We start from the raw sequence: 20,470 nt of genomic DNA on the forward strand, positions 1-20,470 counted from the left end.
AGTATGGTATTCCATTTGCCTTGTAAACCAGTAAGTTAGTCCTACTTACTAGCCTATATATTGAACACTATTTTCATCCGGAAGTTAAATAAATAACATAACATAGTTAATAAATAGGGCTATTTGCCCTTTGAAGCTAAATAAACTACTGGTTCAGTAAGAACTAAGCAAGCCGCCTAACTTAGTAGCTTACGCCTAGGCCTAATTAGTATGCAGAAAAATACTTCCTCTAAAACAGATTGCCTATTTTGAGGTTTCAGATTTATCTATTTATACTTAAGTTAAGGCATTAGGAATGATAAGTTGGCCAATTTAATTTGTACAGTAGCTTAACTTAGGTCTAGGTAAGGCCAAGGCCTAAAATACGTCTATGTTACTAGGTATAGTGACTTATACTTACATACTCCAAGGATCAAAACGTGAAAAGATGTTCGGTGTAGGTTATGCCAATACCCAGTCACAAAAATAACAACTCTAAACTAACAGTGACACACACTAAACAAAATATCAGCACACATAAGTTAACTGATTTGAGGTTATGTCTTGTTCTTGAATCTTGATACTCTTGTTGCTTCCATAGTATTTTCACTACTTGTGTAGCCTACTCAACAAGTTAGTTGTCATAGGTACATTTTACATAAATCGTGTACTTTCCCTCAAAATGGGCAATTTGTTGGTTAATGGTTAATAAATAAATAAATCCACACCGTGAGTAAACTGGCCACCACTGGTCGCGCGGATTTTGTAATTTGTTTTGTTTTGTTTGCTGAGTTAGGTTAGAATTAAGTTGGTGTTTTGTCTTCAGTCTTCCTCTCTTCCTTTCATACGAATGGGCCAAGTCAAGCTCAAACTAGATACTTAACATATTTTTAGAGTTATATTACACTTAAAAAAATTTAAATTTACGTTTGGTTTAATTTACTAGTAAAAATAAAATGATAAGGCCAATCGTTAAGAGTTTGACTTTTTTATTAATAAACAAAACTTTTAAAAAAGCTGTGTTTCCTATTCACTCTTCTTGAAATGTGTAGTAAGCCTAGATTCAGAAAAATATCAGATGTTCCAACAACTCCCCCCCGCCCCCGAAAAGTCAAAATCCATCATCAATTAATTAAAAATTACAGTGTTCAGTGTTCCTTCCTATTATTAATTATTTTGAGATAATTGACCTCCGACCTCCATGTTACAAACTGGGGCCCATTTCATAATAAAGTACAAACTAATATTATTAGTAAATCAGCTGATTGCCCAATGCAAATCTAATGGAAATAACAAGTTACAAGCAGGGCCGATTTACCGAATAGGCAAGGTAGGCACGTGCCTAGGGCGCGAGGCAATTGGCTTTTTTGGGGGGCGCCAAAAAATTTGAAAAAAGAAAAAAAATTGTGGCCGTTTTTGCATGTGATCGCGGTAAACTGATAATCCCTTGCGGCCGTGAAGACATTGTACAGTCTCTACAATTGCGGCAAGATGTTAATTATTTCCCACGATTGTATATACGTCATCATCGTTCGTCTCCCGCGATCGCGGCAAAGTTCTGACTATTTCCAGCGGATGTGTGGACATAATTATCGTCTTCCTTGATCGCGGCAATATATGAACACATCCCGCGGTCGTGATGAGATTATCACCGTCTACCGCGAATGAGGCAAAATTGTAATCTTTTCCCGGGGTCGTGTGGACATTATCATCTTCTTGCGTGATCACGATAAAATTCTGATAATCCCTCACATCCGTGAAGACATCATCGCCTCCCGTGGTCGTGAGGCATTGCCATCCTCTCCCGCCATTGCGACAAATGGTAATCATCTCCCGCGGTTGTTTGGAGATCATCATCGTCTTTCACGAATGAGGCAAAATTCTGATCTTTCCCGTGGTTGAGTGGACATTATCATCGTCTTACGCGATTGCGGTAAAATTCTGATCATCCCTCGCAGCCGTGTAGAGTAGACATCATTATTGTAACTCCCGCGATCCTGTAGACATCGCAATCGTCCCCCTCTTTCGTGAAGACATCATATAATCGTCTCCCTCGGTCGTGAATACATCGTAATCGTCTCCCGCAATCGTGAAGACATCGTAATCGTCTCCCGCGATCGTGAAGACATCGTAATCGTCTCCGCGCGATCGTGAAGACATCGTAATCGTCTCCCGCGGTCGTGAAGACATCGTAATCGTCTCCCGCTGTCGTGAAGACATCGTAATCGTCTCCCACTGTCGTGAAGACATCGTAATTGTCTCCCGCGATTACGGCAAAATATTAATAATATCCCGCAGTTATGTGGATATCATTATCGTCTTCCGCGATCGTGGCATATTTCTGACTGTTTTCCGTGGTTGTGTGGACCATGATCATATCCCGCGGTCGTTTAGTCATTATCATTGTCTCGCGCGATCGCGGTAAAATCATGATCATATCCCATGGTCGTTTAGACATTATCATCGTCTCATGCGATCGCGGCAATATTCTGATTATCCTTCACGGCTCTGTGGATCTCATTATCGTATTGCGCGATCGCGGTAAAATCATGATCATATCCCGCGGTCGTTTAGATATTATTATCATCTCATGCGATCGCGGAAAAGTTCTGATCATCCCTCGAGGCCTTGTGGAGACATATTATCGCCTCCCGTCTCCCGTGGTCACGGAAATGTCACTGTTGTAAATTGACAATTCCAGGTAGAAATAGAAAATTCACACATAATTCCTGGTTCAAAAAAATTCACGCTTAATTCCCGGATTTCCCGGTTGGTGGTCACCCTGTTATATATTGCAAAGGGGCGCTACTATTAGTTGTGCCTAGGGCGCTGACAGGGTCAAAAACGGGCCTGGTTACAAGTTGTAACTTGTAACTTGTAGTTTATTATGAAATGGGCCCCTGTAGGCTGGGGACTAATTCTTTACTCTAAAAAATTTAAAAAGTTAAATCAAAAAATTTTTAAAACTAGTATATTTGGAAATTTTCAAAGAGAAAATCAAATTTTTAACATTAAGAATATTTAGATAATATTCTAAATTTGATGTTATTTGACTTTGATATTTTGAAGATACAATAAATATTCAAAGTTTGACATTGTTTGACTTTGACATTTTGAACATTAAATGAATATCAAATAAATATCAAATTTTTGATTTGACATAGTTTGATATATTGAACGTTTATTTGATATCAAATAAATATTCTGTGCTATGTGGGATATGTTCATTAAACTGTAAGTCTGATGTCATGATAACTCCTAAATCTTTAAAACGGTTTACTCTTACTAAAATCAGTTTTGCCATTGGTTTTATTATGGGAAAGCACTGGGATTTAGTGATCTATCTTATAAAAAATTACCTTGCTGATAAACATCAGCTTAAAATTGCAATCATTACAATTATCACATAATCATTACTCTTCTTATATAATCTTAAACTACAACTTCAAAGTATGTTACTCTACAACATACAGGAGGATAATTTGAAGAGTTATCTATTTAATTTCAGGAGCTTAGAGGTTTGGTGATGTCCATCTTCAACTGGGGAATCTACGGAGGAATCGGTTTATCTTTCCCTGTGGGGCGTTATATTACGGAGCTCAATGCTTGGATGTTGGTAAGACTCTTTATTACTTATTGTATTTCTTACATGTTAAACAACATAAAGAACAAATAAAATAATATATTATATTTTACTTATATTACCTTTTTTTAAAATAATTATTACGGTATGTTGGCATTTCAATGTTGGTCACTGGTAAGTATGGCAAAGGTTATTAAATGGGCTGATTGAGCAAATGTGCATGTGTTTGTTATCCTTTCTGCAACCAAGCAGAAATTGAAAAACCATCTAATTCAATTACTTCCAAAACAAAATAAAATATAGAATTTATTACTCTCTTATATGACAGTTCTTGGACTCTATAGTTAGGATAAAATATTAAAGAAATATGTTTGGATGTATGTATGGATAAAAACAAATGATTGAATATGTTTTACTGTTCAGATAATGGTTAATATTGATGTAGTGTTTGGATATTCTTTCTAAGGGTTATGCTGTGCAATTTTAGCCTTAAATAATAAATTTAATGGATATTAAATACTTTTTAATGTAACAATCAAGAATAAAATATGCCCATTTTTGCTGGGAGGTTCGGTTCTTTGGTTTTGGTTGAAATTAATGTTTATAAAATCGCAAATGCAAAACATAAAACATAAAAACATCAACCAAGAACCTGAAGAAATCCCTGACAGCCTGGCTAAAGAACATACCCTACTACACAGAAATGGAGTATCCAATCAATTTGAACACATAATTTTTAATGTATTGTACTATTCTCCACGAATATGTCAATAAAGAATATTGTCTTTTGTGTAAAGGGATGGCGAGTGGCATACTATGGGAGTGGGGTCATCGCTCTTCTGATTGCGGTTCTAACATTCCTGACCCTTAAAGAGCCTCAGAGAACTGTCATTGGAGAGGAAACCGAGGAAGGAAGTGATACAAACGTCACATCCAAGAACAAAGAAAGCGCGTGGAAAGTGATGTTGCAGCCGAGGTTTATTATGCTATGTATTGCTGCATCTATTAGACATACTGGTGGGTAAAAGTGTGTTACAAAAATATAAATGTTAACTGGGATTAGATAGGCCTACTCACTTCACAAAGTCAATGTGATTTGTTTGCTTATGTTTTTGTTTGTGATCCATTTAAATGATGATTGGGAAAACTATTAAAACATTGGTCCATAGGTATGGTATATTTCATTACTAGGACCGAAAGTGGCATCTTCCAACGCGTGCTCAAGTTTCAAGTGTGAGGCAAAGCCGAGCACAGGAAAAATTAAATTTCAGGTGCGAGGCAAAGCTGAGCATGTGAGAGTTATTTTCACATACAAGTCGAAGCCGAGGACAGGAATAATGGAGCAAGCGCCGGAAAATAGCTTTCGGTACGAGTTATGAACGATACTTTTCATCACGACGCAAAAATACACACATACAGAATAACATATCTCAGTAGAATTAAACTAGTTTTAGACTACTCTTTATCATTGAAAATACACTTCACAACGTGCATTATACGGTTTCATAATTGTAGATTGTTTAGATAAATATATTAATAAACTTTGTCACTTACTTTGGACTTAACATTTTGCAATTTGTACCACCAGCTTCTAAGCTTTCTGTATTCCTCTTCTTTTCTTTCCCATGATTTATCTGGTGGAAGGTGTTATAGTTACCTCTGAAGCTGTTTTCATCAAATTATCAGTAATGTTATGTTAGGTAAACTTTGAGCAATTTCAAACATGGACATTGCTAAAACCACGGCTAATACGTGTTTCTGTATAGATTTAGATTGTGCAACAATAAAACAGCTGATTTAAATCATTAAAACAAACCTAACAAAACACTAGCGCACATAGTGGATAAATGGAGAACTAATTGAGAGCGAGGGAAAGTTAATTGAAAGCGAAGGAAAATCAGCTGATCGTTTTTCCCTCGCTCTAAATTAGAGCTTGGGAAACATTTACTTTCTTTCAAATCAGCTGTTATCGAAAATAGTGACTTTCGGTAAGGAGTGATGAAAAATATTTTTAACTTGGTAGTGAACAACTATTGGCACTATAGTTGTTCCTTTGAAAGCAAACATATAAAATTACTATACTTTTTTGCTGGTTTAAGGCCCGGTGCATATTGAGACGCAGTCAGCGCAACACAGGGTAGGGCAGTTTTTTGTAAACCACGTTTTCGCTAGGGTTTGCGCATATTGTGGCGCAGCCAGGGCAGGGCAGTGCAGTCCCGCACGTGGACTGCACACACTTGTGGCCGAGACACAAGTGCCAGCCTCGCATTGTTCACCTGCTCCGTGTTGACTAATGTTGAACAATAGATCTAGAGGTGAATCAATCAGGTGCATGTTTATCCAGTTTTGTTCGATACCAGTCATAGTAATATAATTACGAGAATGAAGACTGGCATGAAATACAGCAATATCTCAACATTGCAGATTTTTTTGCTTTTTTGTTGTTCTCTGGGTGAAGCAGTAACAATAAATCCAGATCAGCATCTGAATCTGACTCAGAACTCAAATCCAAATATTTGGACAATATGCTCACAAAAGAAACTATCACTCAGTATAGTGGTTTAAATTACCTTGTTACTGTCAAAACGATCCTTTGTAGTTTGTAAGACTACAGCCTGTTTCATGCTTCGAATGGAGGACATCATCAGGTCAGAAGAATGTCAAGTAGTCTTCATTGGATATTCCTCGTAGTGGAGTTCGTCAAAAGTTTAATAATAAATGGATAAGAAAACACATAACACACGGAAACACGAAACATTTAGTATTGGTCGACCAGACGACGGTAACAACACACTTGATAAGGCGCCGGCTGAGGGTGAGTCGCGACAATCATGCTCACGCCTCAGCCGGCGCCATATCACGTGTGTTGTTACCGTCGTTAAATAAACATTCTAATTGATGCACAAAAGTTCTACAGATATTGTTTATAACTGAAGACAAAAAAAATGGATTGGCAATAAGATGTTTAATTTTTCTGATAGCCAGCGATGGAAATTTGTCAAAGAGCATACGACAAATGTTTAGCAAAGAAATCCTTTTTTCAGGCAAAATATTAAATGTTCTTTAACACTCCCAATTTCAACTCGTTATTGTAGCACCATGGAGTCTGCAGGGCCTTGGCCACAACATTCAAAGGTTGGAATATAAATTTTACATAGATTTTCTGTGTCAAATCCTTTTCAGATAAGCCTCATAACTTTGTTTACAGTTATTGCAGAAAAATATATGATTGTTCAGGTGGTCTTTGCTTCGCCTACAACTGTGACTTGTTCTACAGAGATCAGTTTCCTCACATAGATCTCGGTGGGTGGCTGTTCTTCGTCACATTCATCATCGGTGGTCTTGGAGTCGTGTTTGGTGGAATTGTCTCTGATAAGATCGTTGCCAAGATGGGGATCAAGTCGAGAGTTGCCGTTCTTGCTATTAGTCAGGTGAGAATATTTTGGTGGGCGGTAGCGCTTACATGCATGAGTTACTGACACTGATGTTTTAAAGAATAATACAGAACTACAAGATTTATTGTGTCCAGTCCAGTCCTGCCTAAAGTGATTCCTCCTGCTGTAATTCCTTGAAGAAATCCAGTATCTGACGGGGTTATAACAGGAGAATATCCCTTGTCCCTACCTGGTACAGCCCCAGACAATCTTCCTACAGGTGCTTTGGGGTTTCCTCCCCTGATTGGCAGAATCGACATTGATTATTCTTGTTCCCCAGTGGTTGCTTGTCCACTAGCAGACACATATGTTTATCTGTGTATGTCTCTCTATATAAGAAAAGTGTAATGGATTATCACATATTTATGAAATTGAAATTTGATCAATCGTTGAATGATTTGTCAAAAATTCCATTTTTAAATTAAAGTGGCAGTTTCCCTTGCAGACTTGAAGTACAGTAACTAGATTGCTTTAGAAAATATTATAAACACACATTGAGAAATATCTAAAAGCCGGCACTAGTAGTAGGGATCCACTACTGATTTGGTGTTGGCCTTCTGCAACTGTAGTTCTGTGGGGTCATGCGCCTGGTTCTAGGAGATCCTTCAGACTCCAGACGAAGGCACTCAGAATTGTATCGTCTAGCAAAGCTGACGCCCACTGTAGACCTCTTTTCATGCATCTGGGAGTCATGACATTGTTCAGCCAGTACGTCTTAAACAGTGTTGTACACATAAAGAAAAACTTAGATGATTTTAGCTTCAGGGGTGACCCTTCATAGCTGCAATACTCGTAACCGGATCCAACTTGATCTTCCATCCCATCGGTTCAGTAAGACTGCAAATAGTTTCCCCACTCTGGCCATAAAGCTGTATAATAGTCTCAGTATTGATATCAGAGGCCTACCAGTTTAAGCGTTCGTAGCGCACATGTCTAGGGAGTTGAAGACTAGGCCCCTTTACTCCATCAGGGAATTTTTTGAAATTCCTGACTCAGTTTGGACATCATGATCCACCGCCTTGTATATAGTGTATATAGTGAAAGTTTAAGTTTTAATTTTTCATAACGCAATCTAACCAGCTAGGGCTGGGCAACGATGAAGAAAAAAAAATTGAGGCTGGCTGAAACACTTGTTTAAGTTATCAGAAATATGATATGGTTATATCTCTTAGACCACATTATTGTCTAAATTAATTCTTTCACTTCAGTTTACTATAGATATCTGAAGAAATACACACAGATGGTGGGGTTGTTTGTGCATTATGTAAAGAAGTATTTATTTTCTCCCATGTTATAAATTATATACTGTATATTTACTCTTAATATTGAAATCTAGACTAATATAATTACAATAGGCTATTTATACAGTCCTAAATTTTATATTTTATTTCACAGCTGATTTCAACACCTTTTGCGTTTGGCAGCATCTACATGGGGCCTGTTGGTGCAATGGTTACACTTGCAATTTCATATCTCTTTGGTAAGGTTATTCAAATTGATTTCACGTGCATGTATTACAGTAGAGCCTTAATAAATCAAACCTTAATAAATTGAAATCTATTAGCAATAGAATTTGTCAAATTCTTTTTAGAACTTGTCATTCTACCACATATTGTTTTACTTTTATAAATCAAAGGTTTCACAGATAGTACCTTACTTAGTCAAAGTTATGGGATCTATTGAGCTTTGGTTTTAACTCTATAGTTCAAATGTCCAGCAGAAAACAGTTAAACATTTGATTTGTGTATTATTCTGATCTTTTCAAATCAAAGTTTTAGTTAGAGAACCATAATATTGAAGTTTCATGCTACTGGATGAAATTCTGTAGCAAGAATAACAGATTTTATCTCAAAAGTAACAACATACCTCCCCTTCCCTTAAAAATATTCAACACTACCACAATGTATTTAGTCTGTTATCTGCATTTGTGTGGATTTGGGTTGTGTCTTTGTGAACTTTTGCATCTAGTGTATGTATTTATGAATCGGAAAATGTAAGTGCTTAGAACCTTTATAAATCTAAGTATTCAAAGATTTACCTTAATAATCGAATTTAAAACTTTAAAATACCTGATTAATTGAATGTTTGTCATTCCCCCTATAAGATAGTGTCCACTATAGTTATTACATTAAGTTCAACTTTCTTTCAAATTTTGTTAAATGCAAATGTTCACTTGTTTACTTAATTATGGTTCCAATAATAATAACTATCGAGATTTCAAAAAATATAGATGTGTAAGATTACCATCCCTGCGTTTTACAAGAAACAAAATCTTTTTGGCCAAAATAAGACTCTCTTAGTGATGTGAATGAGTTTTATTTTCTATGGGCCTCCTAGTTAGATAAGATAATACAAGCACAAAAGTACTTTATACAGTGGCTAAAACAAAACATAACAACAATAAATTAAGCTTTAAATTTTAGTTTAATACTTTGTTTTTCAGCTGAGATGTGGTTTGGAATACTATTTGCTATCCTAGTAGAGATAGTGCCATTGTCTGTGAGATCGACCACTGTTGGAGTCTTCTTGTTTGTTATGAATAATATCGGAGGTAACCTTCCCATTCTGCTTGAACCTGTCAGGAAAGCTACAAGCTTCAAAGATGCTCTAGCTATATTTTACGCTGGAGCCTATCTCGTCAGTAAGTAAAACTTTATTGGATATCTATATAATATTTGAAAATACCGTGAACCCTCTCTTTTTTACGATCCATTTAGTTAAGACAGAAATCTGTGTATGACCCTTGACCTTTTGATATAGTGAAGCAAGTGAAGCAGACATCCCATCTACAGGGGTTTTTTAACGCAACCCAAATTAGAAGTACCATTAGACACTGTTTAACGACAAAACAAGCTCACATTTTGGTATCCGTGTATTCTTTATTTTATTGCCAATCAGCTGATATGCATTGTTGCATAATTATCTATGAGTTTTGGTGTTATTGGGAATTTATTGTGAATAAGTCTCAACTTGGCATTTTCGTAAACTCTGAGCATGCAAAATAGTCATAGAAGGCTATATGAGGGGAATAGCCAAAATGACAAAGTTGGCTCACCCCCCCCCCCAAAAAAAAACAAACAAATAAGTGTTACTCAAGTTTATGTGTATGACATGTTCTCGATCTAAGTGTGTGTGTACAGTAAACAAGCTAGCATGTCTCAAAGTGTGTGGATGTTCTCTTGACAAGTGTAAGAACATATATTCAAACCAGGACAATGAGCAGGTAACAGTATAACTCTTGAATATATATTCTGTTTAATTTATACTAAAAGGTGAGTTAGACCATAGACAATAGAGTAAATATAGACTGTCAAAGAAAGGTTTTGCGATCTGCCGCTAGAGCCTTATCGCCGTTCGATATCGGTTATCGGTATTCGATTCGGTGTCGACCACGACTACTCGCCAGCTGTTACCAGCACTACCACTCTTGCAAACGAAATGATTACTATATCGCTAGTATCGTCTTCTGCAATCGCGTCAAAATCATGAACGTCTTCCGCGGCTTTGTAGACCTAATCATTGAATGCCGTGGTCACGAAACGTCATCGTCGTCCACGATTGCGGCAAAATTGTGAACATCTTCAGCGGCCGTGTAGACATTATCGTCTTACGCGATCGCAGAAAAGACGTGATCATTTTTCCCGTGGTCTCGAAAATGACGTCTATTATAGCATAAATAGCACTGTCGCGGTTTAAGGCCATCTCCCGCGGTCGTGTAGACATCATCATCGTTTTGCGCCGTCACGGAAACGTGATCGTTGTCTAGAGCGATCGAGATAAAATCATGAAATTTCCCGACTTTGATATCAAAATAAAGACTAAATCCCAACTTTTCAAGACCATTTTGAAATTCAATACTAATACCTGACTTTCCCGTTTTCCCCGCATACTAGACACCCTGGTTAATTAGATTTTGACCTTGCAAATATAAAACAAAACCTTCCAATAAACCACTTCCTAAAATTATGAATTAATAAAGAAAAACTTTGAATCATTGTAATGAAACTACAAAAGTATAAAAAATATATGTTTAAAAAAATACAATAAAATATGGCATTTTAAATAATTTTATTGATTAATATTTAAAAAGTCAGTAAACACCGATTCCGGGGAATTCCTCCAAAGTTGGCAACACTACTCCCAACTACCAAGTTGTTATGGAAACGGTCCCTAGCGCTTGATGATGCAGCGGTGTGCGCCGTAACTACACATTACCCCTAGCGGTCGGCGCCGGAATATACGCTAACCGCAGCACAGCTGACAGTCTATATTTATTTCTTTTTGTCTATGGTTAGACCCTGCACAAAGGACCTTTTACTAGTGGTTTTCATGTTTAATAAGTTGAAATATCATTATTTATGTTCAATGAAATATTACTGTAATAATTGATAGTAACTAAATAAAAGTTAATTTAATGTCTCATTGTATTGGGTTGGGACCCATTATTTTATTTTAAAAATAGAAGATGGATTGTATATATATGAATAAATTCGGTAATGATTTTTTTAAATTCCTCAACCTCAAAAATATATAATTTGATACCAAGATCAAATTTTTAGCTTGAGTGGTTTCTAAACTACGAAGAATCAAACATTAAGATCCGCCATTTTCCAAAATGGCACTCAGAAAAGAGTCCCACTCATACAGAGCGAACACCGGTCAAAATATCATCTCTATTAATGTACAATAACATCTAGTACCAAGTTGATTTTCCCTACTGTTTCTCTTAAAATCAGCTGTCTCTATTATACTCGAAATAAAAACTTTACTACGATTCTTTTAATATTTTAACGCATCGGGCAAATCTGAGATGTGCCTGAAAATATAGCTTTGTTTATAATATGCCAATTCAAAAGTTTTTGCATTCCTTAAGAAGTGCAATGGGATATAGCATAGTAAATACATTGGGGTGACAGTTAAAACGGATCAATGTATATATCATGGAGGAAACCTCAACTTTAACTGCTTATATCTCCTAAACCACTAGGTTTAGGAAGAAAACATAAGAATAAATTACCCCCGTCGCAGCGAACCTGCAGACTAATCAAATTTCCATTTGCCTGATTTGTTTTTAAATTAATTTAATTTAAATAACATTGTGTTTAACAAGTACCTAGGTTTGCTGCTACAAGGAGAAGGAGGCTAATAAAGTGTGTATTTTAGTATAATATTAATAGCTTAGCATAAAATAAATAAGTTTACCAAGTTTGATCAAAATATATCAATAAACAAGCAAAACTACAAGTAGTGCAGGAAAAAATTTAAAATTTAGCCTAATAGTGGAATTTTAATTTATCAGGCTGAAAATTGCTGGAGATGTTGTACATACAACTGGGAACATCATACTAAAATTCCCAAAAAAATCCCACTTGGGCAACATGCTGCCATCTTGGAAAATGGCCGCCATAATGGATTTCCCCCCTTGTGTCACATATTCAATCATAAAACAACTCCTAATTGTGATAAAAACGTGCAGTTTCTTCAAAATTATTTGTCGGGATGTTATTAAAATATTTAGAGCCAATGTAAATAATTGTATATAGTAATTTAACATTTTATGCAAAAAATAACCAACCATTTTTTAAAAAGTAATACTAGTCTTGGATTCTAAATTGGTTTAAGACCTCTTTTACTCATTGGGAGAAAAACTTACGAGCGTAAATGTTTTCGAACAGGTCAATATGCACAAGAAAATGTAATAATATTTGTTTTTGGTCTATAAGTATGCCATCATATTGACGTTGAACGTGCAATTGCAGCCTAAGTTTTAGACCGCGTCGTGGTGGAGACTGTAATATAATGCTGTAAATGAAACGAGTTCTTTTGCAGCATGCTGAAGTTAGGGGATATGTTTCCACATTAAAACCCTTTAGGAGATCAGACAAGATACAGTCACATTTAACCATGGGAAATGTGGTCGTTGTGCGGGGTGAAACTATTCCTATTAGCCAAAATTAGCTATTCTGTCAAATTATGTGTCTTGTCCGTAATGATTAACAGTTGTAGGCATGTTTTGAATACGAGTTGGCACCATTACCAACAGCATTATTCAACGATGGGACCAATAGAAAACCCAACAAGGCTGCGGTAAGGACCATGAGGGAGAAATTGTGTCCTCCTATGGATTGTCTTCCACTAGCTCCAAACCTTGTGATAGATGGTGGGCATCTTCTCCACATGGTAGTCTAGCAAAAACCGGCTATTTTCTCTGACATTTTTGTAAGGCGTACCAGACATACATTGTAAAACATTACGGAAATCAAGTCATGGTTGTTTTCGACTGATTCCAGGAAAGTACGATGAAGGATGTAGAACACGTTAGGCGAACATTTAAAGTGACATCTGCCGAAGTTCTTGTTGGTTCTGATGTGCAAGTGGTATCCCAGCAGCATCCATTCTTAGCCAACGTAACCAACAAAACAAGGCTCATTGATCAATTAGTAAGTCATCCAAACAGAAACTGAATACAAGCGGTCCATGCGAAAGCTGATGCAGATCGTCTAATTGTCCAAACAACCATCCTACTAGCCAATGAAGAAAAAACTCTGCAATTGTTGGAAAGAACACTGAGGCATTCGTCCTGTTATTGACCCTTTACTGACCCTGACAAAAATATCTTAATGCTCATTCCACTTTCAAAAGCTCATTAGCAAAAGATATTTTCATCCACAGCACTGCAAAATAGTATGGACAATGTCAACGAGCATCTTGTTTTCCCGCATTCTATGTCCGGTTGTGATACCACGTCAGCAACCTACAGGAAAGGGAAGATACAAGCATTCAGTGTTCTGGAGAAATCACCAATTCTTTGCCAACCAGTGTATGTGTTAAATCGGGCGGAATCCACACAGATGGAAATCGTAAAAAGCTGGATAGGAATTACTTGAGGCCCTATATATGGAGCAAAAAGCGGTCAGGGACTCAAAAGAACTCGATACAAACAGTACCTGAAAGTAATATCAAAACGTCTTGACTTTTAATTTGACCTTTCAACACTTCTACCAATTTCTGAAGCTGCTAGAGAGCACAACCTTAGAGTGTACCACCAGGGTCAAGAATGGCTAGGGGTTTCTCTTTCATTTACAGAGTGGGGATGGAAAAAGAACGAAATAGGTACATTTACTCCAATTCCTACTTCAATGCCCCTTTACCTGACAACCTCCTCAACTTGATAAGATTTGCATGTAAGACTGGATGTAACAGGTATTGTGGGTATCTGAAAATGGGTTATCTTGTTCACGATTGTGTATCTACTGCACCAACGGTTGTGGTCACGGGATCAATGCTACATCAGTACTAAATTAATGAAGAAGGGGGCATTAATGTACCTGATTTACCAACCCACTCCCGTTCTGACCGGGAAGTCAACACAACCGACATGCAAATGATTCCATTCAACTTTGCAGCAAGAGGAAAAAGTCCATAGAAGAAAATCGTTTTTATAACTCACAAACTTATTAATTGTCAAACAGAATATATTCAGTTTTTTTGGAGTTTATATAAAAAAGAAAAATATTATGTATCAAATAAAAGTAAGTTATAAAAGTAATACTAATCCAACTGTTTATTTACTATAAGTAATTTAATTCCATTTACATAATTTTATTACAGTCACCACCATGATGCGGTCTGAAACGTAGGCTGCAATCACATGTCCAGCTTCAATATGACGGCATACTTATAGACCAAAAACTAATATAATTACATATTCTTGTGTGCCTTGACTTGTTCTATAAGATTTAATCAGAGAAGTTTTATCCCTGATGAGTAAAAAAGGGTCTTAAATCAATTTAAATGCAAGACCAGTATTACCTTCCAATTATTTTTGTTTAGTTCTTAGCATAAAAATTTGCAATTTCCATACAAAACTATATATAATGGCACTAAATATTTTAATTACATCCCGACAAATAACTTTGAATAAACTGCACGTTTTTATCACGGTTAGGAGTGGTTTTATGCTTGAATATGTGACACAAGGGGGGAATCCATTATGGCGGCCATTTTCCAAGATGGCGGCATGTTGCCCAAGTGGGATTTTTTGGGAATTTTAGTATGATGATCCCAGCTGTACGTACAACATTTCCACGAATTTTCAGTCTGATAAATTAAAATTCTGGAATCCAACACTATTTTCCTGCACTAAAGAGTTGACAATATCCTCCGTAAGAATAACATGGCATTTTTAAATTAACACTTTAATTTTCACCGTAACCAATAAGGGTACAAAAAAAACTTGAACTTCCTTCTGGTCTTCTACACACAAGATTATTTGACGATTTTGTTTTATTTAAGGATCCATCCTCATCCCTTAGTATATTCCCAGCCCATCTCATCCTGCTCCTTGCCTCAGACATAATATCTGGTTTCAAATTCAATTCTCTTCATGCTAAAATCTCCATTCTCCATTTTCGGAGGATAGTCCATTCATTTTTCTCATACTCGGGTCTCAAAAACGATTTGACGTTTTTCTGTTTTTTTTTATTGGTAGGCTATCGAATTTTTTGAACCATATAATAAGAATAACAAAGGAAAATGTGTTTTAGGTTCCATATTGTTTGCCATCACTATGATGATGATGGGGAAGTCAAAGAAGGAACCTGCCAAGACAAACGGCCATAGTCTGGAAGGAATAGAAAACGGAGGCTTTACTACCTTGGAGAGGATAGCGAACTCTAGCCGATCTCCCGCTATTGAGAGTCACCATTTATAAGTTATATATCAGCGTAAAGTGTTAGCAAAACGAATAACGATTAAGGTGACCGAATCTATTAAAAACGTTCTGTAAAAACTCAGGAAGAGTTAGGGAATCGTTTGACAAAGATGGGAAACTAAGCTTTAGAAGTATACGTTTAGAGTTCCTCTTATTTCAAAATCTTAATTTTTGTTTTAACTTCAATAGTGTTGGGGCTCATGGTTGTAAATAAAACCAATTCAAACTATTACAATACCTACTAATTGTTTTTTATTATATTCCAATATTTTTAAATTAGTGACTCTTTGTTTATAGATTTCTTGTAAGTATATTTATCAAATGATTGAGTTTATATCTTTTGTAAAAAATTACTATACCAGAATGGTTCGGAAGTAACAATAATGTTTTAGACACAACATTGAATACGATTACCATTACCATGGTGTTAGAGCATTACTTTACTAAGTAAGCAGTAGCCTGGAGGAGCCTGCAGAGTGTTAAACAAGCACTGTGAAAACTGAATACAGTTATGTATAAACTAGTTTTAATATTTTCAGCAGTGATTTTCAAGACATTGTAATATTGTTTTGTTTAGTGGTCAACAATTTTAGTATGAGGTTGGATTATCTCAGTTTAAAATTGTCTAGCTCAGTGTTTATTTAATAGCATAGTGAAAATAGTGTTTGTATCTTGGACATGCTAAAATATTTTCAAGCTATCGTCTACGTCTCAAAACTTCTTTTGGTCAATAGTGTGAAATATATTAATTGAATTTAAGTAAATTGCACATAAAAAAAATAATTTTAAGTGGTATCAAACTTAGTGATGACTATGTTAAATATACATAAGGGTCCTTAAGATCCCCATTGAAAACTAATATTTATTCCACAAAAATTTCCATGACAAATTTTGCACCCTTAGAGTAAATTAGATAAGTATATTGTGATAATAAAAGTTTAGCATTGTAAATATTGGTAGTTATGTAGAATAATCTTAGTTTTACATATTACTATAGTATTAAAAAATGAATATAAACTTGGTGTATAATGAGAAATAAATACCCCCCCTTGCCACAGCAAACCTGCAGACTAAGTGAATTTCCATTTACCTGTCTGGATTTCCACAAACATATTCCCTTATAATTAATTGTCAGTTTTTTTTCTATTTAAATAGCATTAATTTTAATGAGAACTTGGATATGCTGCAACAGGGAAGGTAAAAGGTATATTTTTTATGTTGATAGCTTAGTGTGAAATAAACAATTTGCAAGATTTTTTTCAAATATATCCATAAACAAGCAAACTATAACAGTTATTTATTCTCCATAAAAATAACATGTACAATTTTTAATTTACTTTTTTTTAGAATTGTCTACGTAACCGTTAGGCATAATGCTTCAACATACTAAATTATTTGTTATTTTAAACTCTACAAAATAGTTTGGAAAGAAATCACAAAATTTTATGTTTTGGGGGTCAAAATGGGGAAAACCCTATACCGGGTTCCCAAAGTTTCCAAGACCTCATTCGCCTATTGGGTCTGATGATGATTGGAGTGTCCAATCGAAATCGATCACCACTTGCCCTCTTTTAAAATTACCTCTTTTAAAATATTTACCATCTTGTGAGTAAATAGTATAAGTGTAAATATATGTTATTAGACATATTTTTCTTTACTTTTTGTAAATTTAACACATACTAATGCTAATGCTGATCAAGAAATCATTTATTTAACCCATGAAAAAATATATTTATCTTTTTGCTGTGATCATTTGTCCACAGTAAAGTAAATATTTAAATATCTTCTGATTTTAATGTTCATTCTTAAATGAAATTTTAAAGAAATGTAATTTTCATAAAGAAAAACCTACTATTAAACACAAATGGAATGCAAGCAAACCTGAACCCAAAATTATATTTTTAACAAGGGCGATATTTTATTGAAAGTAAATGTTAATTAAGACAGCATATTTTTGTACTACAAGTTAGGAGAGTTAGTTTAACCAAGTAGGTATTTGTTGTATTTTAAAACAAATGGACCATTTAAAATAGCCATATTTACATTATATCAGTTTTCATGTCTAGATTATTATAACTATTTAATTTATAACTCAAATTTATAAAAGCCTCTTCACTCTTGTTCCGAAACCTTTACTCGTATTCCCATAGAGTGTAGGTTTTTACCTAATTTAATATTAAACAGTTATTGTTATTTTTGTGTTGAGCTTTTTTGGGTAAAATTTCCCTTTAGATCTACTGAATTTTCAATATACTGTACTGTGGTTTCAAGTTTAACTCACTTTTTTTGTTACAACACTGAAGTAACACAGTTATATTTGCTAACTGTAATAGACTGTTGTCAAATGGATGACATTATTTATTTGAAACAAATCAAATACATTGTTACAAGAGCTATTGAACACCATGCTGAAAAAGCCTAATATGGCTTGACTGTAGCTCATAAAAAAAGTTGAATCAAGTCTAAAACTTATTACTTCTATCAGTCAGTGTTTGTGTCGTCCTTATCCCTCCAGTCCTGTTCTCACAACAAATCAGCAACCAATCCACTTTGCTAATTCACAATAATTATCTTTCTGTGAAAAATAAACAAGTACCTTAGTTACAAAAAAAAAAAAAAAAAAAAAAAAAAAAAAAACTATATAGTTATTCTTAGTGTTCACAAAAATTAGCGAAGAGTTAAAAATTAAACTAAAATCTCAAAACCTGTAAGTATATGAAAAATTTTGGTTTTGAGTTATGATTGGTGAGTTTCAAAAATAAAAACTCAAAAGGGACAATATATTTTCTCTTTTCTGACATATTTTTTCCGCTACAACAGAATGGCTATGACATTGTATAGGTATTCTAAATGTGAAGATTACATACCTTCAGGCCAGAATTCATAATCTATCACCAGTTAGGTATGTTTTACACATAAACCAAATAATAATAATGTAATAATGTAATGTTGTAATATCCTTTTACTTTGCCTCACCTAAATAATTGTTTATCCATAAATCGAGATTTTACAAGGGAAGAAATTAAACTTGCTTAATCCTCACAAATGATATTGATAAAATACTTTTCACATTACTGGATTGAGCTAATTCAAAGCACTTTGAAACGTTTCATTAAATTCAGACAGAAGTAAAACAAGGAACCCATTTGATTCATCTTGATAATGTAAATGTTTAATTTTTTATAGCCATAGCCAAGCATGTAAATAGATTAGTCTAGTCAAGATTTGAAATAAAACCCCTCAACCTTTAAAAAAAATTCTCTAAAAGGTTTTTTGATGGTTTACATTTCTGATAAGTATGTGAAATATACACTAAAAGTCTAATAAAATCAGAGTCTCGAAAACCGGGTTTTTTTTCAATATGGCGTCCAGAAATTTGAAAAATATTAAACCTTAATATTTTTTCCGTAAAATCTCTTCTGAACCTCCAATTAAGACCGAATTTGGTACAAACCTGTGAAACTGTATTATCTAGAAATACCCCCGCCGCAGAAAACCTGCAGACTAGCGTACTTGGGTGGAATTGCACAAAATTATTCCCTTAAAATAGTCAGATTTATTTCCTATTTAAATATAATTAATTACAATGTGTACTTAGGTTTGTTGCTACAAGGAAGACAATGTGTGTTTTTTTATTGAAATATTAATAGCTTAGTATGAAGTAAACAAATTTTCAAAATTTCACTAAAATATGTCCATAGACAAGCAGGCTATAACACTTAATTCTTCATCAGAATAACATTGTCATTTAAAATTTATACTTTTTTAATTTTCTCCGTAACCATAAGGCATGCAACGCTTCTATATACTATATTATTTGAAATGAAATGAAATGAAATGATTTATTTGCCGTTGATCATGTACATGAAATGGGCATTGTCATATAATGAAGTTAATTAAAACAGATTTCATATATCTATAAAGGCTAACTAAAATCTATGCAAATTGTTTTTATGAGCTCTACAAAATGGTTTGGAAATAAATTGCAAAATATTACGGTGAAAAAATGGAAAACCCCATTTTTACCCCATAAAAATAGATTTTAGGCATACTAAATTTTTAGGGCTTTACCTAGACACAAATCTTAAATATTTACAAATCATAACACAAAAACTTTCTTCAGGGTTATATGTTTTGAGGGGTGTGTCACTAATGTAACCTGGACATTCTAAAATCAAAATATTTTGTCTTATGGTCTGGCAATCTAAGGAAAAACGCAAAAAAAATGTAGATACAGTTCTGAAACTCCAAAAATGCCATAAGAATCATGATACACTTAGACAAATAATAACTGTGAAAGATAAATTTTCAAATCTACATATTTTGACTGTCTATGATCAATATATACTAGAATGTGTTATGTGTGTTAAAAATCAACAACAAAATTTGGAAATTAGAAAAAATGTCTATTCATATGACACTAGAAATAAAAATGATATAAATTTATTAAAACATAATCTGTTTCAATGAGAAAAAGGAAACCTTTATGGAATCAAAATTTTTAATCTTTTTCCTACCAAATTGAAAAGTAAAAAAACCAAAATAATTTCATAAAACTAGTGAATCATCTGCTGCAAAAGAGTTACTATTCATTTAAAGAGTTTTTTTCAATGTAAAAATACCAAAAAATTTTGAGATGCTCTGCTGGAAAAAATAAACAATAAAGACAAAGATAAAGAGATAATATAAGATATATAATACATTTATATAAGATATATAAGTGTATATAGTTATTTATCTATATATATATATTATATAGAT

At 34.4% G+C, this 20,470-nt stretch overlaps 1 protein-coding gene across 2 annotated transcripts in view; it reads left to right on the top strand.

Annotated features, from left to right (window-relative positions):
• The window catches only part of LOC128997903 (uncharacterized), a 70,594-nt gene extending 52,692 nt beyond the window's left edge, over positions 1-17,902 (top strand). For both annotated transcript variants that reach the window (XM_054423711.1, XM_054423710.1), the window contains exons 6-11: positions 3,488-3,595; positions 4,360-4,579; positions 6,800-6,993; positions 8,392-8,476; positions 9,440-9,637; positions 15,543-17,902. In XM_054423711.1, the coding sequence (XP_054279686.1) occupies positions 3,488-3,595; positions 4,360-4,579; positions 6,800-6,993; positions 8,392-8,476; positions 9,440-9,637; positions 15,543-15,709 (972 nt within the window). In that variant the 3' untranslated portion in view covers positions 15,710-17,902. The remainder of the gene's footprint in view (positions 1-3,487; positions 3,596-4,359; positions 4,580-6,799; positions 6,994-8,391; positions 8,477-9,439; positions 9,638-15,542) is intronic.
• The last annotated feature ends 2,568 nt before the right edge of the window (positions 17,903-20,470 follow it).

Source organism: Macrosteles quadrilineatus, unplaced genomic scaffold (genome assembly GCF_028750875.1).
Source record: "Macrosteles quadrilineatus isolate MER2022 unplaced genomic scaffold, UCM_ALF_1.0 Scaffold_7__1_contigs__length_78375512, whole genome shotgun sequence".
NCBI classification, from domain to species: domain Eukaryota; kingdom Metazoa; phylum Arthropoda; class Insecta; order Hemiptera; family Cicadellidae; genus Macrosteles; species Macrosteles quadrilineatus.